We start from the raw sequence: 20,115 nt of genomic DNA, 5'->3' as shown, positions 1-20,115 counted from the left end.
GTAAAAGTTGAATGGACTCCTGATGGATATTCAATGTGAGAAAAAGCAATGTGAGACAAATCTGTAAAAACATATTCATGATTAAATAAATCATAGAGACTCTTGTGCAACTACTACTATTTGTTTTCAATATAACTTTTTACCAATGTATATAAACATTCAAAAAAAGAACAAATCAGCTCAATGAATTTTCAGAATTTACTACATGGTACTCATGTCATCAACAGCCAGAAACCGAATATTCAGTACTCCAGGAGCTCTCTTTTCTAGTCTTTCATTTCCAAGGACAACTATTATATTAACTCTTAACAGTATAGATTAGTTTTGCCAAATGTTGAATTTTATCTCAGTAGACTCATACAGGATCTACTCTTTTGTGTCTGGCTTCTTTCCCTCTCAAACATGTTTGTATGATTTGTTTACACTGTTGCATATAATTGTAGTTTGTTCATTCTCATTGCTGGTAGTATTCATTATATGAATATTCCATAATTTATTTAAACTTTATATTATTGGTGGGAATTTGAACAGTTTGTTTTGATTATCATATAAACAGTGCTGTTATAAACATTTTGTACTTCGGGTGTGTAGAAACATGAAAATTTCTGTAAGGAATGTACCTGGGAATAATAGATATGCCAGGTTAAAGGTCTGTATGTGTTCAGTTTTAGTGGATATTGGCAGCTATACAAGATAGTTGTACTAACTTAAATTCCCACCAGCATGTCAGCCTTTTATGTTAAGAAAATGTAGGTTTGATTTTCTTTTAAGTTTTTATTTTAATTCCAGTTAGTTAACATATAGCATAATATTAATTTCAGGTGTACAATAGAGAGATTTAACACGTCCATACGTTACCCAGTGTTCACCACAACAAGTGCACTCCTTAATTCCCATTACCTATTTCAGCCATCCCTCCATCCACCTCCCTCCTGGTAACTATCAGTTAGTTCTCATAGTTAAGAGTCTGTTTTTTGGTTTGCCCCTCTCCCTCTCTCTTTTTTTCCCTTTTCTCATTTGTTTTGTTTCCTAAGTTCCACATATGAGTGAAATAATATGGTATCTGTCTCTGACTGACTTCTTTTACTTAGCATTATACTCTCTAGCTCTATCCATATTGCTGGAAATGGCAAGATTTCTTTCTTTTTTATGGCTGAGTAGTATTCCATTGTATGTATTTACCACTTTTTCCTTATTTTTTTTTAAATATGTTGTCAAGTTAGCTAACATACAGTGTATACAGTGTGCTCTTGGCTTTGGGAGTATATTCTCATGACTCATCACTTACATACAACACCCAGTGCTCATCCCAACAAGTGCCCTCCTCAATGCCCATCACCCATTTTCCCCACCTTCCCCTGCCCCCTACCCATTAACCCTCAGTTTTTTCTCTGTATTTAAGAGTCTATTATGGTTTGTCTCCCTTCCTCTCTGTTTGAAACTATTTTTTCCCCTTTCCCTTCCCCCATGGTCTTCTGTCAAGTTTCTCAAATTCCACATATGAGTGAAAACATATCTTTCTCTAACTTATTTCACTTAGTATAATACCCTCCAGTTCCATCCACGTTGTTGCAAATGGCAAGATTTAATTCTTTCTCATTGCCGAGTAGTTTTCCATTGTATACATAAACCTCATCTTTATCCATTCATCAGTTGATGGGACATTTGGGCTCTTTCCATAGTTTGGCTATTGTTGATAGCATTGCTGTAAACATTGGGGTACATGTGCCCCTATGAATCAGCACTCCTGTATCCTTTGAATAAATTCCTAGTAGTGCAATTGCTGGGTCATAGGGTAGTTATATTTTTAATTTTTTGAGGAACCTCCATATTGTTTTCCAGAGTAGCTCTACCCATTTGCATTCTTCTACTTCTTCCTTATCCATTCATCAGTCAATGGATACTTGGGCTATTTCATAATTTGGCTATTGTATGTGCACATATCCTTTTGAATCAGTATTTTTGTATTCTTTGGGCAAATACCTAGTTGGGCAGTTGCTGGATTATAGGATAGTTCTATTTGTAACTTTTTGAAGAATGTCCATTCTGTTTTCCACAGTGGCTGCACCAGTTTTCATTCTCACCAACGGTGCAAAAGGGTTCCACTTTCTCCACATTCTTGCCAACACCTGTTGTTGATTTTAGTCATTCTGACAGGTGTGAAGTACCTTTGGAATTTATAAAGTTGTATTCAGCATAATACAAAAAAATGAAATAAAATCATTGGAAGAAATATAATTTTTTTTTTTGCAGAGGATAAGATTTTGTATGTAGAAAACCCTAAAGTATGTACAGATAAGCTGTTTGAATTTTGCTGATTAGTGAATACAAATTAAAAAGCAAATTATAATACATTAGCAACAATTGGAAGGTGAAATTTAAAGTATTTTTAATAACACTCAGTAAACACCAAATGCCTAGGAAAAATAATACATATAAGATCTACATGCTGAAAACAGAAAATATACTGAGGTAAATTAACAAACTCCTAAACAAATAGGGAGATATGCCTTGTTCATGACTTGGATGATTCAAGAAAGTTAAGATAACAATGATCCTAAAACTTTATCTACAGAATCTTGCATGGTCATGGCAAGAGTAAAAGGATTCTTTCCATAATATTAATTTTTTTAGGTAATACTGGGTGGAAGTCAAATCAATATGTTTGCCTCTATAAGAGAACTATCATTAAAGACTAGAACAAATCTAATTTTATATGTCTATAAAATTGATTCAGTGTTAGATTACTGGTAGCTAAAATACCTAAAAATTATGCACTGTAAACTTAAGAGTAAAAGATGTATCTAAACTATATGAGGTGAAGATTTATGTTAGACAAAAATAAGTTTTTTCTTTTGTGAACTCATATTTTTATAGGAGAAAAGGGATTTTTAATTGAGTAAAGATATAACACCTATTAAAACTATTGTAAATACAAATAAAATCCTATAGAAACACACATGTATACTAGTCAAGGCAACCACACATGAACATATAGAATTTCATTTCCAGCAAATAGAGAACATATATTTGTTATTAAGCCAGTAGGTACCATTTATTATATTTTGCTATGTATTATTATGTAACAAGAACAGCTCAATAAATTCCAAACTCTAAGTATGATATAAGCTGTAGTATTTTACTTAAAGCAAAAAAGTAAACATTAAGAACTAAGTATAAACACAAAAGACTTTGCCATTAAAAGGCACTATCTTAAAAGACTCTTGGGTGAAAAAAAAATCAAAATTGCAACTGCAATTTGCAAAATTGCAACATGCTGGATATGTTCTATATATTTTTTTAAGTTTATTTATTTATTTTGAGAGAGAGAGAGAGCATGCATGCTAGTGGGGGAGGGGAAAGAGAGAGGGAGGGAGAGAATATCAAGCAGGCTCCCTGCTGTCAGCACAGAACCCAATGTGGAACTCAAGCTCACAAACCCGTGAGATCATGATCTGAGCTGAAATCAAGAATCATAACCAACTGAGCCACCCAGGCACCCATATTCTGTATTTTGATTAACATGGTAATTCCATGTATACATATGTGTGTTCCATGGACTTACGTTTCCAATTTGTATTCTCCCAACTATGATTTTTTCATTATTTCTTAGAAATTTTTGTTAGAATGTTAGGATTATAACTTTTATCTGCTGTGTTCCATTTTTAATTTTTTAATTATTTTTGTTTAGAATATTTCTTTTTTCTTTTATATATATATTAGATATATACATATTATATCTATATACATATTATATATATATATATATATATATATATATATATATATATATATATAATTTATTGTCAAATTGGTTCCCATACAACACCCTGTGCTCATCCCAACAGGTGCCCTCCTCAATGCCCATCACCCACTTTCCCCTCTTTCCCACCCCCACCAACCCTCAGTTTGTTCTCAGTGTTTAAGAATCTCTTGTGGTTTGCCTCCTTCCCTCTCTGTAACTTATTTTCCCCCTTCCCCTCCACCCTGGTCTTCTGTTAAGTTTCTCAGGATCCACATATGAGTGAAAACATATCGTATCTGTCTTTCTTTGCCTGACTTATTTCACTTAGCATAACACTCTCTAGTTCCATGCACGTTGCTACAAATGACCAGATTTAATTCTTTCTCATTGCCAAGTAGTATTCCATTGTATATATAAACCACATCTTCTTTATCCATTTGTCAGTTGATAGACATTTAGGCTTTTTCCATAATTTGGCTATTGTTGAAAGTGCTGCTATAAACATTGGGGCACAAGTGCCCCTATGCATCAGCACTCCTGTAACCCTTGGGTAAATTCCTAGCAGTGCTACTGCTGGGTCATAGGGTAGATCTATTTTCAATTTTTCAAGGAACCTCCACACTGTTTTCCAGAGCAGCTGCACCAGTTTGCACTCCCACCAACAGTGCAAGAGGGTTCCCATATCTCCACATCCTCTCCAGCATCTATAGACTCCTGAATTGCTCATTTTAGTCACTCTTAACAGTGCGAGGTAGTATCTCAGTGTGGTTTTGATTTGTATTTCCCAGATGAGGAGCAACGTTGAGCATCTTTTCATGTGCCTGTTGGCCATCCAGATGTCTTCTTTAGAAAAGTGTCTATTCATGTCTTCTGCCCATTTCTTCACTGGATTATTTGTTTTTCAGGTGTGGAGTTTGGTGAGCTCTTTATAGATTTTGGATACTAGCCCTTTGTCCAATATGTCATTGGCAAATGTCTTTTCCCATTCTGTCGGTTGCCTTTTAGTTTTGTTGATTGTTTCCTTTGCAGTGCAGAAGCTTTTTATCTTCATGAGGTCACAAAAGTTCATTTTTGCTTTTAATTCCCTTGCCTTTGGAGATGTGTCTAGTAAGAAATTGCTGCGGTTGAAGTCAGAGAGGTTTTTTCCTGCTTTCTTCTCTAGGGTTTTGATGGTTTCCTGTCTCACATTCAGGTCCTTTATCCATTTTGAGTTTGTTTTTGTGAATGGTGTAAGAAAGTGGTCTTGTTTCATCCTTCTGCATGTTGCTGTCCAGTTCTCCCAGCACCATTTGTTAAAGAGACTGTCTTTTTTCCATTGGATATTCTTTCCTGCTTTGTCAAAGATTAGTTGGCCATACTTTTGTGGGTCCAATTCTGGAGTCTCTATTCTGTTCAATTGGTCTGTGTCTGTTTTTGTGCCAATACCATACTGTCTTGATAATTACAGCTTTGTAGTAGAGGCTAACGTCTGGGATTGTGATGCCTCCCGCTTTGGTTTTCTTCTTCAATATTACTTTGGCTATTCAGAGTCTTTTGTGGTTCCATACAAATTTTAGGATTGCTTGTTCTAGCTTCGAGAAGAATGCTGGTGCGATTTTGATTGGGATTGCATTGAATGTGTAGATTGCTTTGGGTAGTATTGACATTTTAACAATATTTATTCTTCCAATCCATGAGCACGGAATGTTTTTCCATTTCTTTGTGTCTTCTTCAATTTCCTTCATGAGCTTTCTATAGTTTTCAGCATACAGATCTTTTACATCTTTGGTTAGGTTTATTCCTAGGTGTTTTATGCTTCTTGGTGCAATTGTGAATGGGATCAGTTTCTTTATTTGTCTTTTTGTTGCTTCATTATTAGTGTATAAGAATGCAACTGATTTCTGTACATTGATTTTGTATCCTGCGACTTTGCTGAATTCATGTATCAGTTCTAGCAGACTTTTTGGTGGAGTCTGTGAAGTTTTGCATGTAGAGTATCATGTCATCTGTAAAAAGTGACAGCCTGACTTCATCTTCGCCAATTTTGATGCCTTTGATTTCATCTGTTCCAGTTTTTAATTGCTGGGTAAAAATTTTCATCTGTTTTTGTCAACTTTTTTCTAGTTAATTTTAAAAATCTGTATTAGTTTGCTAGTGCTGCCATAACAAAAATGCTAAAGACCAGAGGACTTAAACAACAGAAATGTATCACAGCTCTGGAGGCTGGATGTCCACGATCAGGGTGCAAGCAGGTCTGATTTCTCATGAGGTCTCTTCCCTTGGCTTACAGATGGCTAACTTCTTGTTGTGTCCTCACATGGCCTTTTCTCTGTGAATCCACATCCCTGATGTCTCCCTACTCAAAGGACACCAGTCTTGTTGGATTAGAGCTCACTGAAATTATTTCATTCAACCTAATTACCGCTTTAAAGGTCCTATACTGAAATACAACCACGTTCTGAGGTGTACTGGGGGTTATGACTTCAATGTATGAATTTTGGGGGGACACAATATAGTAGAATAGGTTAGCAGGAAAGTTGTTCTGTTCTTCATCACATTTTTTTCTTATAGAATGTTGGTATGAATGCTGTGTCCATTCCCTTTTAATTTCTTATATTAGAATTCATTGTATTTATCTCTATAATTGGGAGGCTCTGGTCTATGTGTGTTGATTGAAGGGGAGGGTGGTTTCTAAGTGCTGCTTTCTAGTCTTTATCTCTCAAGGGTGCCCTCCTTAAAATATATAATATTTTCTTTTTTTAACGTTTTATTTATTTTTGAGAGAGACAGGGAGATATGGAATCTGAAACAGGCTCCAGGTTCCGAGCTGTCAACACAGAGCCCAACATGGGGCTTGAAATCTGACCAGCAAGATCATGACCTAAGTCTAAAGACAGACATGGGGCTTGAACTCATGAAACATGAGATCATAACCTGAGCCAAAGTCAGACACTTAACTGACTGAGCCACCCAGGCACCCCAATAACATTTTCTTTCAGAAATGGTTTGGTTACTAAGAATTGGTGCAAAAAAAGTTTTAAAAAAATCTGTCAAAATTTGTATCAAAAGATTTATAAGAACAATTTAAAAATAGTCAATAGCTTCTGGTAGTCCATAAAAGTGAAGCAGTATTATAAAAAAAAAAAAAAAAAAAAAAAAAAGAGGTTAGAGTGGGAGAGAACCAAAGCATAAGAGACTGTTAAAAACTGAGAACAAACTGAGGGTTGATGGGGGGTGGGAGAGAGGGGAGGGTGGGTGATGGGTATTGAGGAGGGCACCTTTTGGGATGAGCACTGGGTGTTGTATGGAAACCAATTTGACAATAAATTTCATATATTAAAAAAAAATAAAAATAAAAAAATAAAAAAAAATATTGAGGAGGTCACTCCCGGAACATGAAATTATACCTTAGTTTTACACTCAGTTGCCTAAATCTCTAGCAAAATGCTCTAGGATAGAATTTTACTTTCCTTCAGCCTTTCAGTCCTATCACTCCCACTTACACATATACCATGATTTAAAAAAGAAACCTTTTTCTTGATTAATCATTGATTATATTTCCGCAAGGAACTAAGTTAGCTCTAGAATTTACCCAATACTATTTGCCATAAAAATGTCTACAATGTTCCAAAGCAGCTTAAAATATTTACTTTCTAAATATAAAATATATATAGCTTTATTTCTATGGAAAATATGGAAATTCAATTTTCTATAACAATCCCATTGTCAATAAAATGATTTGGCTTCTAACGTTAATAACAGGTTTTGATATAGCAAAACTTTCAGAGAAAATAATCATTCTTTTTTAAAATATAGGCATTAATATGACATGTTTTGTAAGGCAAAGAACTACTAATTTTTGACAAGATACTGTAATCTAAAAGTTTTAGGTATCAAAATAATGATCGATGTGTAAATGATATACTCATACCTGACAGCCAAAGAAAAATATTATTCCCCAGATCTTCTTTAAATTCATCATTAAAAATATTACTGGATTCTGGAAATGCTTCCTGGAATGTTGCATAGATAGCTTGTGCCAAACAATCAGGATACACCTATCAAAAAGAGTCATACTAGAATAATTTCATATTTTATATAGCCTATCTCAGCTACCAAAGAAATGATTATTAATTTTGTGAAATATGTATGTCCCTTTTATCTTTTTTTTTAAATTTAATTCTTTTAATTAAAAAAATTTATTTATTTTGAGAGAGAGAGTGTGTACCCGGGGGTAAGGGCAGAAAGAGAGAATTCCAAGCAGGCTACACACTGTCAACACAGAGCGTGACACAGGGCTTGAACCCATGAACCATGAGATCATGACCTGAGCTGAAATAAAAAGGCAGACTCTTAACTGACTGAGCCACCCAGGCACCCTATGTCCCTTTTTTCTTATAGCTTGCTTTTGGCCACTCCCCACTTCTTTGTACCTCTAACTGAGGGACATGAGCAAAGAAGAGTTGAAAATAAAGTCAATTTGGCTATTTGTTAGCATTTTAGAAAATTTAATTTGGATAAAGGATGAAGTTAACAAGATAAGGTTTAATTATCATATTTTAAGATAAAGTTTGATATTATTTCATTTAACCTTGGTATTGCTATCCTCTTTTAGAAAGTGACATGTGTAGATCATTATAATAAAATGTATATTTACATATTTTAAATTTTATTTTATTTTATTTTTTTAATGTTTACTTATTTTTGAGAGAGACAGAGCTGGAGTTGGGGAGGGGAAGAGAGAGAGAGGGAGACATAGAATCCAAAGCAGGCTCCAGGCTCTGAGCTGTCCGCATAGAACCCGATGGAGGGCTTGAACCCAAGAACTGCGACATTATGACCTGAGCGAGCCAGATGCTTAACCAACTGAGACACCCAGATGCCCCCATATACATGTATTTTAAATTTGTCATCTTCTCTCTCTTCCATAAACTTCCATATCAATAACAGAATCCTAACAAGATGTGGTTTTAGAACATAGATGTTAATAGGATGAACAAAGTGTTTACTGCTTCTCTGAGCAAGCACGCAATCTTACCACCCAGGTGCCCCTATTTATGTATTTTTTAATTAAAATATGATTTATATATAACACAGTGTAAGTTTAAGGTATACAGCATGTTGATTTGATACGCTTATAAACTGCAATATGATCACCACCATAATATTAGTTAATACCTACATCATGTCACATAATTACCATTTTGTGTGTGTGTGTGTGTGTGTGTGTGTGTCTAGAATAACAAACTTTTTTTAAATAACTGAAATCTGTTTAGGTGAGTTAATACGTTGTAATAACTATATATTGTTTACACAGTAAAACTATGATCAGATATCAACAAATATATGGTACTGTATTATTCTATTAGACTTAAAACCCCTAAACTACTAAATTTCTCTTAGGAAGTGACTAAACATAAAAGTTACTATAGTTTTATATTTAAAAAATTAAAATATTTTAATTTATTATTCTGGTATTCAGCAGTCAAATAAGTATTTAAAATCACATTTAGCCCTTAATATTAAATGTAAACTTTTGGAATCTAAGTGTCCCTTGGAGGTCACTGTCTTAATCTCTGGAACATGGGAATGTTAATTTATTCAACAAAAGGGATTTGCAGATTTCATGAAGCTAAAGATCTTAAGTGGGGAGATTATACTGGATTATCCAGTGTGCCTTAAGTGTAATCACAAGTGTCCTTATAAGAGGGAGGCTCTGGAAAATTTTACTATAAAAGAGAAGAAGGCAACATGATGGCAGAAACAGAAGTTAGAGTGATGTGACCAGAAGCCAAAGACTGCTGGCAGCCAGCAGAAGCTAGAAGAGACAAGGAATGGATTCTCCTCTGGGGCCTCTGAAAGAAATTGGCCCTGTTGATACCTCAATTTTAGCCCTATGAGATTCAGTTTGGACTTCTGGACTCTATAAGTCTCAGACAAAGAATTTCTGTTGTTTGAAAAGTCACTAAATTTTTGATAATTTGTTAGAGTAACAACAGGCAACTAACACAGTTACCTAATCCAGGAGTGCTGAAACTTTCTGGTAAATGATGATATTCTTCGAAGAATTCCATGATTTTTGTTTGGTGGTTGGGGGGAATGCTTTAATATATTGGTGTATTTAATTTTATTGAGTGAATCATGAACATTTTTTTTACTACCAGAAATAATCACATGTTATATTTTGGTATAAGAAGTAATACTGACTATTAAAATTAAAAGATTGAACAAGGTGAACTAGAAGTTTTATGTGAATATCTCATCTTCATGAGATTAAGGATCAAATGTCAAATTGTGTTGGGAAAATTTCTGAAGGTCTATCATTGTATAACCCTGGAAGAAAGAGAAGTAAAAGCCACATTAAATATGTTTAGATTAAGCTAATTTGTACTGAATAGTGGAATATGAAGATGACTTTTTGATTCTTAAATATTAATAAATTTCCCTCTGTTAGGTAAAATAAATCAGATGAGCAAGCAGTAACAAAACCCTAACTTATCTGAGTGAGTTAAAAATAATGGAAATTGGTCAATAAGAGCTGAGGCTTTACTTCTACTTAAACAGCTCTGGAGGGTATAGATGTATAGGGAGGTGGCCTCAAGCACAGAAACAGAAAGGGAGCATTAAAAGAAGATCAAATCCAGGTCAAGGGGTCAAATCACCAAGATGTACATCTTGTTTGTTCTCAAATGAGGCTTTGAATTTTGAATAAACAAGTTCTAATTTCTCCTTGGAAAAAGCTACTGAAAATAGGGACCCAGAAAAAAATCAAGTCATGATTTGAGAAAGGTTATAAATATAGGATCTATCAGAAGGCATATCAACCCCAGGGGAGAACATTTGGACCAAAATTGTAGGTCTAGACATTGGAGAATGGGGGATATGCAATGGTGCCACTACTATCTTTGTCCATATTAAATAGGCCCGTTATCCTTTTCTCAAAAGCATGGTGTTAAAGCAGGCTTGATTTCATCAAACCATGTTACATAGGCTAGGCTCACTCACCACAAAAGATAGACTAAGTGGAAAATTATGGATAGGAGAAAGAGCTGTTTTTGTCATTTCTAGGCAATTTACCAAGAATCCTAACCATTAACTAACGTTTACATGCAAATAAGAACAAAATATTTTAGTATTAGGAGAGAAAAATCCTAGTCCATCTTTCAGAACACCATTGTTCCACAAAACAACAATTTATGAATCACGGTTCTAATCAACCTCTTTCAGCTGTGGAAGTGAGAGACTAAATGTTTTGCCAAGATCATCCAGGTAATTAGTAGCAGATTCTGGACATGAAGCCAAGTCTCCCTATTCCCAGTGCACTACTGGTTTCCTTTTATGACACTACGTGTATATGACTGTGAATAAGTAAGATAGGTCAAGATTGAACATAAATATTTGGCAGTTTAAGTTTGTTTATACTTCCATTGTGAAAGACATTTTACTGTTTTTAAGTTTGCTTTACCCAGAAAAACAGTTATCAACTCAAAATATGAATGTATTTCTGATTTACAGATGTCAACACAAAAGTATTTGAATGTGGCTTCTGCTTTGAAATGCTAGATGTTTAAATTTAAAAATATCAGGCGTGCCTGGATGGCTCAGTCAGTTAAGAGTCTGACGTTGGCTCCGGGTTATGATCTCACAGTTCGTGAGTTCGAGCCCAGCATCAGGCTCTGTGCTGACAGCTTGGAGCCCGGAGCCTGTTTTGGATTCTGTGTCTCCCTCTCTCTCTGCCGGTCCCCAGCTCACGCTCTGTCTCTGTCTTTCTCTCAAAAATAAACATTTAAAAATTTAAAAAAATAAATTTAAAAATATCTAATGAAATTCCTACACATTTTCATTTCACATTAAAAGAACATAAAGAACACAAAGCCTTTTAATCAATCCTTTTCAATAGTTATTATAACGACAGAAAAGTAAAACAAAAACTTCATAACTATGTCCATTTTTGTTTACTTTAATGGGTGCTTAGCCCTTACACATAACATAAACTTCTCAAGTCCTCTTAAACAGATCAAAAGATATATTATAAGGGAAAAGAAAAATGATTAATTTTATAGATACACAGAAAAAAATCAAAAATATATATAGGGTAAGTCAACAGTTTTCACATTATCAATATGCAAACAAAATACCTGTACCACACTAAGGAGATTCTGTAAGACTTTTAGGCAAGGGAATACAATATTCTGAGGGGGAAGCATAACTTTTCGTATTTGACCATTACTTACTCTACTTCAGGCAATTTCCTTTCAAAGTAACACAATAACTTCTAATAAATGAATAAAGTAATTTTTTTATTTCATTTGCTCTAAAAATGCTTAGCATAACCAGTTAATTTCTATGTTTACCTGAAGGAATGTATCCTTTCGACTTGCAGGGATGCTCATGAAAAGCACCGCATAACTTTCTGAAATTCTATCAAACAAGGAATCTTGATTTTCTCTGTCAGGCTTAAAAAATAAAAAATGTATGGAATTAAAAGTATTAATACTACAATTAAAAATTGGATTTGTATGCATAATATCAATAATTTTATTTATTCTTAAAAGGCAGATCAGTTGCTATAGTGGAATAAGCATGGGTTTGGTATCATGCAGACCTGAATTTGAATACTGGCTCTGTTATTCATTAGCTGCCTTACCCTGGGCTAATTAGTCCTAGTTTCCTCATCTACCAAATGTATCTGACAATACATATCTTAAAGTAGCATAGTAAAATAAAGACAAGGATCATGTTTTGTTTGACTTTGTTTTTCAAGGCCTCAGCACAGTGCCTGGAACACAGAGAGCACAGAAACATTTGACAGGTTAATAAAGGTTCCTACATTAAAGCTGGCATGCAGAGGCAATCAATGAATTTTAAATTCTCTTGTTCTATAACCACTTTAACTCTATTTTTATCAGTAACTCAGCATAAAATTAAAGCAGTTACTAGGATGAGACAGCCACAGCCAGAAGTAGTACAATTGTGACATGATGCTAAACTAAAGACACACTATGTTGTAAGAAGGAAGAAATGTATACACAAAATAATTTCAATATTATAGTTAAGTCCTGATAGGATTAGCTTGGGAAGATGACGGAGCAAGGGGGCCCTGAGCTCACCCCATCCACACTTACAACTAGATATCATCAGCATCCAAGTCAATAGACCAGAGAGCAATCCAAAGACTGGCAGAACAAACGCCACAACTAAATTTAGAGAAGAATCTGCATCTAAAAGGTTAGGAAAGTCAGAAAGGTGGAGGGAGGCTGCCTGTAGGAGGGAGGGAGCTGCATGTCTGGAGAGGGCAAAGAAATGGGCCTTTACACCAGGGAGCTCACATAGGGAAGACTAATCTCCATAGCATTTGACTAGAAACTAGAGGGGCTGAATTCAGGGAATTTATAAAATCAGTGGTACTTGGAGCCCGGAGCTTTAAAAGTCAGCTGACTCAGCACTGGGTGAGCCAGGAGGACAAGTGATAGCTGGGTCACCACCCTTAAAGAGACAGCAGTCTGTGTAGACAGGCAACATAAAAATGGTAGTTTATGCAAGTAGTTTATGGTGCTTACAACAGACTCATTTTAGACCTAAAAACACCTTCAGATTGAAAGTGAAGGGACAGAGAAACATCATGCAAACAGATGTCAAAAGAAAGAGTATCCATAATTAAGTATGGGACAAACAGACTTTAAAACAAAGGTTATAACAAGAGACAAAGAAGGATACTGAATCATAATAAAGGGGACAATCCAACAATATAACAATTGTATATCTTTATGTACTCAACATAAGAGCACCCAAATGCATAAAAGAGTGAGTAACAAACATAAAGGAACTAATCAATAATACAATAGTAGTAGAGAAAACTTTAACACCCCACTTAAATCAACAGATCTCTAAACAGAAAATAATCAGGAACAAATAGCTTTGAATGACACTCTGAAACAGATGGACTTAACAGATATATTCAGATTGTCCCATCCTAAAACAGCAGAATTCACATTCTTTTCAAATGCACATGGAACATTCTCCATGTTAGGTCACAAATTAGCCCACAAAACTGGCCGAAACAAATTCAAGACTGAAGTCATACTATACATCTTTTCTGACCACAACACTATGAAGCTAGAAGTCAACGACAAGACAAAAATCTAAAAAGTCCATAGATACATGGGGTTTAAATAACATGCTACTAAACAATGAATGGGTCAACCAGGAAATACGAGAATAAATTAAAAAGTACATTGAAGCAAATGAAAATGAAAATACAGTGGTCCAAAACCTTTGGGATGCAGAAAACGCGGCTCTAAGATGGAAGTTTATAGCAATACAGGCCTATATCAGGAAGCAAGAAAAACCTCAAACAACCAAACCTTACACCTACAGGAACTAGAAATCTGAAACCAGCAGAAGGAAGGAAATAATAAAGATCAGAGCAGAAATAAATGATACAGAAACTAAAAAAACAACAGAACAGATCAATGACACCAGGAGCTGATTCTTTGAAAAAAATCAATAATTGATAACCTTCTAGCCAGACTTATCAAAAAGGAAAGAAAAAGGACTAAAATAAGTAAAATCATAAAAGAGAGAGGGGAAATATCAACCAAACACTACAGACATACAAACAATTATCAGTGAATATTATGAAAAACTATATGCCAACAAATTGGACAACATAAAAGACATGGATAAATTCTTAGAAACATGTAAACTACCAAAACTTAAAAATGAAGAAATACAAAATTTGAATAGATGGATAACCAGCAAAGACATTGGATTAAAAAAAACAACAAAAAACAAAAAACAGAACCTCCCAACAAATAAAAGTCCAGGACCAGATGGCTTCACAGGCAAATTCTACCAAACATTTAAAGAAGAGTTAATACCTATTCTCCTCAAACTATTCTAAAAAATAGAAAAGGAAGGAAAACTTCCAAATTCATTCTATGAAGCCAGCATTATCCCAATACGAAAACCAGATAAAGACACCATTAAAAAAGAGAACTATAGGCCAATATCTCTGATGAACACAGATGCAAAAATCCTCAATAAAATACTAGTAGGCTAAATTCAACAATACATTAAAAAATCATTTACTGGCATACCTGGGTTGTTCAGTCAGTTGAGCATCTGACTCTTGATTTTTGGGTCAGGTCATGATCTCATGGTTCATGGGTTTAAGCCCCACATTGGGCTCTGTGCTGATAGCATGGAGCCTGCTTGGGATTCTCTCTCTCTCTCTGCCCCTCCCCTTGTTTGCATGCACCCTCTCTCAAAATAAATAAACATTTAAAAAAAATCATACTTGCATTCTGGGAATAAATCCCATTGGTCAGAGTGTATAATCCTTTAATATGCTGAACTGAGTTTGCTAGTGTTTTGTTGAGGATTTTTGCATCAATATTCATCAAAGAGAATTTTGGTCTATAGATTATTTTGTTTCTTATAATATCTTTGGCTTTGGTGTCAGCTTTATGTTATTCATTTATAAATTCCATTTTGGTCAGAAAACATACTCTGTATGACTTTATTATTTTAAATTTGTTAGGATGTTTTCCTAGCTCAGAAAGTCGTTGGTAAATGTCTAATGTGTACTTGAGAAAAATTTATATTATGTTGTGTCAGGAGAAATATTTAGTAAATGTCAATTAGATTGATCAATCTGGTTGACAGTGTTGCTCAAGTCTTCTATATAATTACTTATTTTTTTGTATATTTTACCAATTATTGAGAATGAGGTGTTAGAACATCTATTTATGACTTTTCCTATTAGTAATAATAATGACACAACCAATTTACCATCATACAATTACTCTCTTTTTCCCTGCTAACATTCTTTGCTTTGAAATTTACTCTACATGATAAATTTTAAAAAGTTGTAATGTTATAGGTTATATGGGTTTCCTTTGTTGTTATATGGGTGGGAATACTGTGCTTTACAGATTTCTGAATCTTTGGAGGAGCCCAAGTCCCAAGGGCAATTTTTAAAAATATTAAGTATATTGAAATATCATTACTGAAGTTCTTCTAGTCAAACATCATCAGGGAAACTTTTGTTACTTAGCCTATACATTGGCCCCCAATTTTTGGAATACTGTGTTCTCTCAATTAATATAATAATAATAATAATGATAGATACATCCATTAAACACTATATACGTAGCTCCATGTAAACAAGTTTACATGTACTTTCTCATTTAACCCAACAAACATACAAAGTATGTGATTTTTTTATTTTATGAAAGATTTAGAGAGGTAAATAACTATTCTAGGACACATTATTTACTAAGTGGATAAACTTGTTTTTGAAAGTCAGATCTCTTAATTCTATTGTGTTGAATCCCATATTATATTTATATAGTATTTCAAAGTTTACTAGGTGTCTTCTTATTCATGTCACTTTTATTTTTTTTTTATTTTTTATTATTATTCTTTTTTAACGTTTATTTATTTTTGAGACAGAGAGAGACAGAGCATGAATGGGGGAGGGGCAGAGAGAAGGGGAGACACAGAACCGGAAGCAGGCTCCAGGCTCTGAGCCATCAGCCCAGAGCCCCACGCGGGGCTCGAACTCACAGACGGTGAGATCGTGACCCGGGCCGAAGTCGGACGCTCAACCGACTGAGCCACCCTGGCGCCCCTTCATGTCACTTTTAATACAACAACTTTAGGGGAAAAAAGCAGGGTATATGTAATTTTCTACCTGTTTTGTTTTTTAGAGATGAGATCAGTGAAGTGCAGACAGGTTTTTTGACTAGCCCAAAGTTTCACAATAATTATTTGGGAAAACCAGATTTAAAATTCTACTAGATCAAGTTATCACTAAACATAGGCAATAAAGGAAATATGCCTTTATATTAATCTATAACAATTACTGAAATATGTTTTAAAGCTACCATGCTGAAGCATGCTACATTCTAGAATATGATTATGTATTTTGTCATATAAACTATTGGTAATTGAACAAGTGGTTTGTGGTTTTACCATATTCTAGGTATAAAATCAGTACTATTTATTCTTCATAAAGTGTATTCAAATATAGATAGAATTTATGTGTTTTGCATCCATCTAAAACAATAGTAAAGCTTAAAAGAGGAGCTTACCTAACAAAACAAATATTCAAGAAATAGCTCTATTCCCACTTTATATAGTTCACTAGCTTCAACATAATATGTATATATATTATAATAAACCCTCTTAGAAATAAAGTCATAGATAAAATGCAATGAACAAAACAGATGAAAGAGGAATTGTTCTCATTAAATCATGGAAAGTTTGCTTCAATTTGATCTGGATCCCTAAACTGCCCCTGTCAGTTCCCTAGAACACTAGCAGAAGACTGATCCAACTAACTTACATATTCCTTCTCAAAACAAGTCAAATATAATGACACTAGAAATCTTATTAAGTTATAATGTTTTAAAGTTATTACTAAATTATTACATTTTAATTTCAGAAATCCACTAGTTTCTACAGAATAGCTTGGTTAAAGATAAAAACAAATCTAATTCCTTATTATTCCAAAAACAATATAAATGCAGTGGGTCATTAATATTTTGGTGTCAAATCTGTGTTTGTTCAAAGCAATAAAATACTATTATCGCCTGACAAAACAGTTACTAGAAACACTCTTAGATTATGTTTCCTTCAAAAACTTGTTATATATAATCTTAACAGATTAAAGCCAGAATGTAATGTTTCTCTGTTTCAAGGAAAAACATAAAGTCAGCATCCAGATCTAGAGAAAGAAATTTAAGGTGATGAAATTCTCCTGATTTCACGAATTTCCCTAGATAATGCTATATCCAGAGCTCATAACAATATCAGAAATACAGGACAGACAAACTTAATCTAGAATTACACTAATTATTCTAACATATAGCACTAACTGAATGGTTTGTATGTAAAACTGGTTAATACCCATTGCTTCATGGTACAAAATTCCTGTGACAATCCATAAGCAGCTTTGTGCAAGTAATTTGAGCTGGGGAAAGGCAGAGAGTGGAGTCTATTTGTAAACTTCTTTGATGTAATGGCACATCTTCTTAGTGCTTGGGCTGTGATCCCAGGGTTCCTCATTCTGCTACTCTCCCAGATCCAGAGGACATACAACAGTCATTGGTATTCACCACTTTTCCCAGGCTCCCATATTCTCTAACTGTAAGACTCATGTGCTTCTTATTTCCATTCTCTTACTGTTCCCCAGATATCTTTCCCAGATATCCAGATGTCTTTCTCTTCTTAAACCCAATCAGAATTTTTTACTTTTCTGAATCAAATAAAGACCCTGTATCCATCAGAGGTATGGAGTATTTTCCAGATGAAAATTCCTGCAATGATTTACAGTGGGTTTTCTGTTTACCTGTTTGTCAGCACATTATAGCACTGAGTTAAGCTAAAACTATATTATTCACTACACTGATTTCACCAATTTTTTTCTGATTAATGAAGATTCAGGATCTTTGAAATCCATATTAAAGTTTTAACTCCTCTGAAAGAACTCTAGATATTTTTTTAAAGTTTATTTATTTATTGAGAGAGAACACACACACACACACACACACACACACACGGGCAAGCAGGGGAGGGACAGAGAGAGAGAGGGAGAGAGAGAATCCCATGCAGGCTCTTTGCTGCCAGTGTAGAGCCGGATGCAGACCTCAAACTCAAAAACCATGAGATCATGACCTGAGCCGAAGTCAGATGCTTAACCAACTGAATCATCCAGGTGCTCCAGAAAGAACTCTAGATTTTAAACAGGATTTCTAACATGTGAAGAATACTAAAAACCCAATTTCTGTGAAACGATCCAAAAAACACTTTTTTGTACCACTGCTATCTCTACTAAAAAATTCACTGTACTACAAATCAACTTAAAAAAAAGAAGTTTAAAAAATAACATCATACCTTAAATTTATGCAGAAACCACCACCAAAATGAATCATGTAAAAGAGCAATAGAAGCTTCTGAGAGAAAATGGGTCTTCCAGATTTTAAAAACTTTTTCCTGTGGAACAAAAGACACATGGAGATCAAATTAAAATACATTATAAAACATGTTAATGTAAATAGGCTGTATATAGAGTATGTATTCAATGGTTATAGACTAGCACTGTTCAACAGAAATTTAGTTGAGCCATGTAGATAATATTAAATTTTCTAGTAGCCAATTTAAAAAAGTAAAAAGTGAAATTAATTTTGATGACATATTTTATTTAATAAAATATATTTAAAATATAATCATTTCAACATATAATTGTAAAAAAATCTTTTTTTAATGTTTATTTTTGAGAGAGAGAGAGAGAGAGAGAGAGAGAGTGTGTGTGTGTGTGTGTGTGTGTGTGTGTGTGTTGAGTGTGTGAGGGGCAGAGAAAGAATCAGAAGCAGGTTCCAGGCTCTAAGCTGTCAGCACAGAGCCTGATACAGGGCTCAAACTCATGAACTGTGAGATCATGACCTGAGCGGAAGTCGGACGCTTAAAAACTGAGCCACCCAGGTGCTCCTGTTGTAAAAAATTCTTAATGAAATATCTTACATTCTTTTGTGGGAGCAGGTGTTTGAAATACTGTATATATTTTATATTTATAGCACATCTCAATTTGAACAATTCATTTTTATCATAAATACTAGGTCAGTATTTACACTTCATAAAATACAGAGTTGTGATTTTGCTCCAACCATAATTGAGAGCTTTCAATAACTGAATCAGCTATTACTTTTAAAATTCATATACAAGTTAATTAAAAGAAATGAAATAAAAAATTCATCTCAGTCACACTAACCACATTTCATATGCTCAACAATCAGATTTGCATAGTAGTTATTGAAATGACATTGTAGGCTAGACTAAGAACAGCAAAAATTCCACAATACATGCTACAATTTCCTTTTTATACTAAAGACAGATACCAACAATATTGGAATTTTATCCCAACAAGCCCCATTGTAAGTCTAGACCCTAACTAAGAGTGTACTCCTTAGGCAATTGATAAAAATTGTCACATAAAGTTAAATCTATTTATGTTGACCAGAAATCTTGCTTTAAATAGGCACATTCAATAGATGATTTTATCATATTGACTTACTAAAAGTTTTAAAATGCCAGATTCATTACAGTTCAAGACTTACTTTAATGAAATCTATAGGTATGAATTACTGTTCCTCAAGTACAAGTCTACAAAAGGATATCATGCTGACTTTTATGCCAAAAAAGATTCCTTGTCATGATTCTGTGGGGGCACTTCTCTTTCATAGGACACTAATTATAGTACGGAGTCCATTGGTAACAGCTTCAATTTAGCACTTAGTGCTTAACAGCTTAGATTTAGTACTTCTTAATTATAAGGAAATATGTAAAGTACATAAAGAGAAAAAGTAGAAAATTGAAATACAGGGAAA

General features: G+C 34.1%; 1 protein-coding gene across 9 annotated transcripts in view; it reads right to left on the bottom strand.

Moving 5' to 3' along the window:
* The window catches only part of FAM227B (family with sequence similarity 227 member B), a 199,858-nt gene that overhangs the window by 153,969 nt on the left and 25,774 nt on the right, over positions 1 to 20,115 (bottom strand). For all 9 annotated transcript variants that reach the window (XR_009264159.1, XM_058737791.1, XM_058737790.1 and 6 more), the window contains 3 exons: positions 18,626 to 18,724; positions 12,079 to 12,180; positions 7,656 to 7,782 (listed from right to left, as the gene is read on the bottom strand). Coding sequence is in view for 8 of the 9 variants with exons in the window: in XM_058737791.1 (XP_058593774.1) it covers positions 7,656 to 7,782; positions 12,079 to 12,180; positions 18,626 to 18,724 (328 nt within the window). In the remaining variant the exon portion in view is untranslated. The remainder of the gene's footprint in view (positions 1 to 7,655; positions 7,783 to 12,078; positions 12,181 to 18,625; positions 18,725 to 20,115) is intronic.

The sequence above is a fragment of the Neofelis nebulosa genome, chromosome 7, assembly GCF_028018385.1.
Source record: "Neofelis nebulosa isolate mNeoNeb1 chromosome 7, mNeoNeb1.pri, whole genome shotgun sequence".
Lineage (NCBI taxonomy): Eukaryota > Metazoa > Chordata > Mammalia > Carnivora > Felidae > Neofelis > Neofelis nebulosa.
This window is presented reverse-complemented; position numbering and strand designations above follow the sequence as displayed.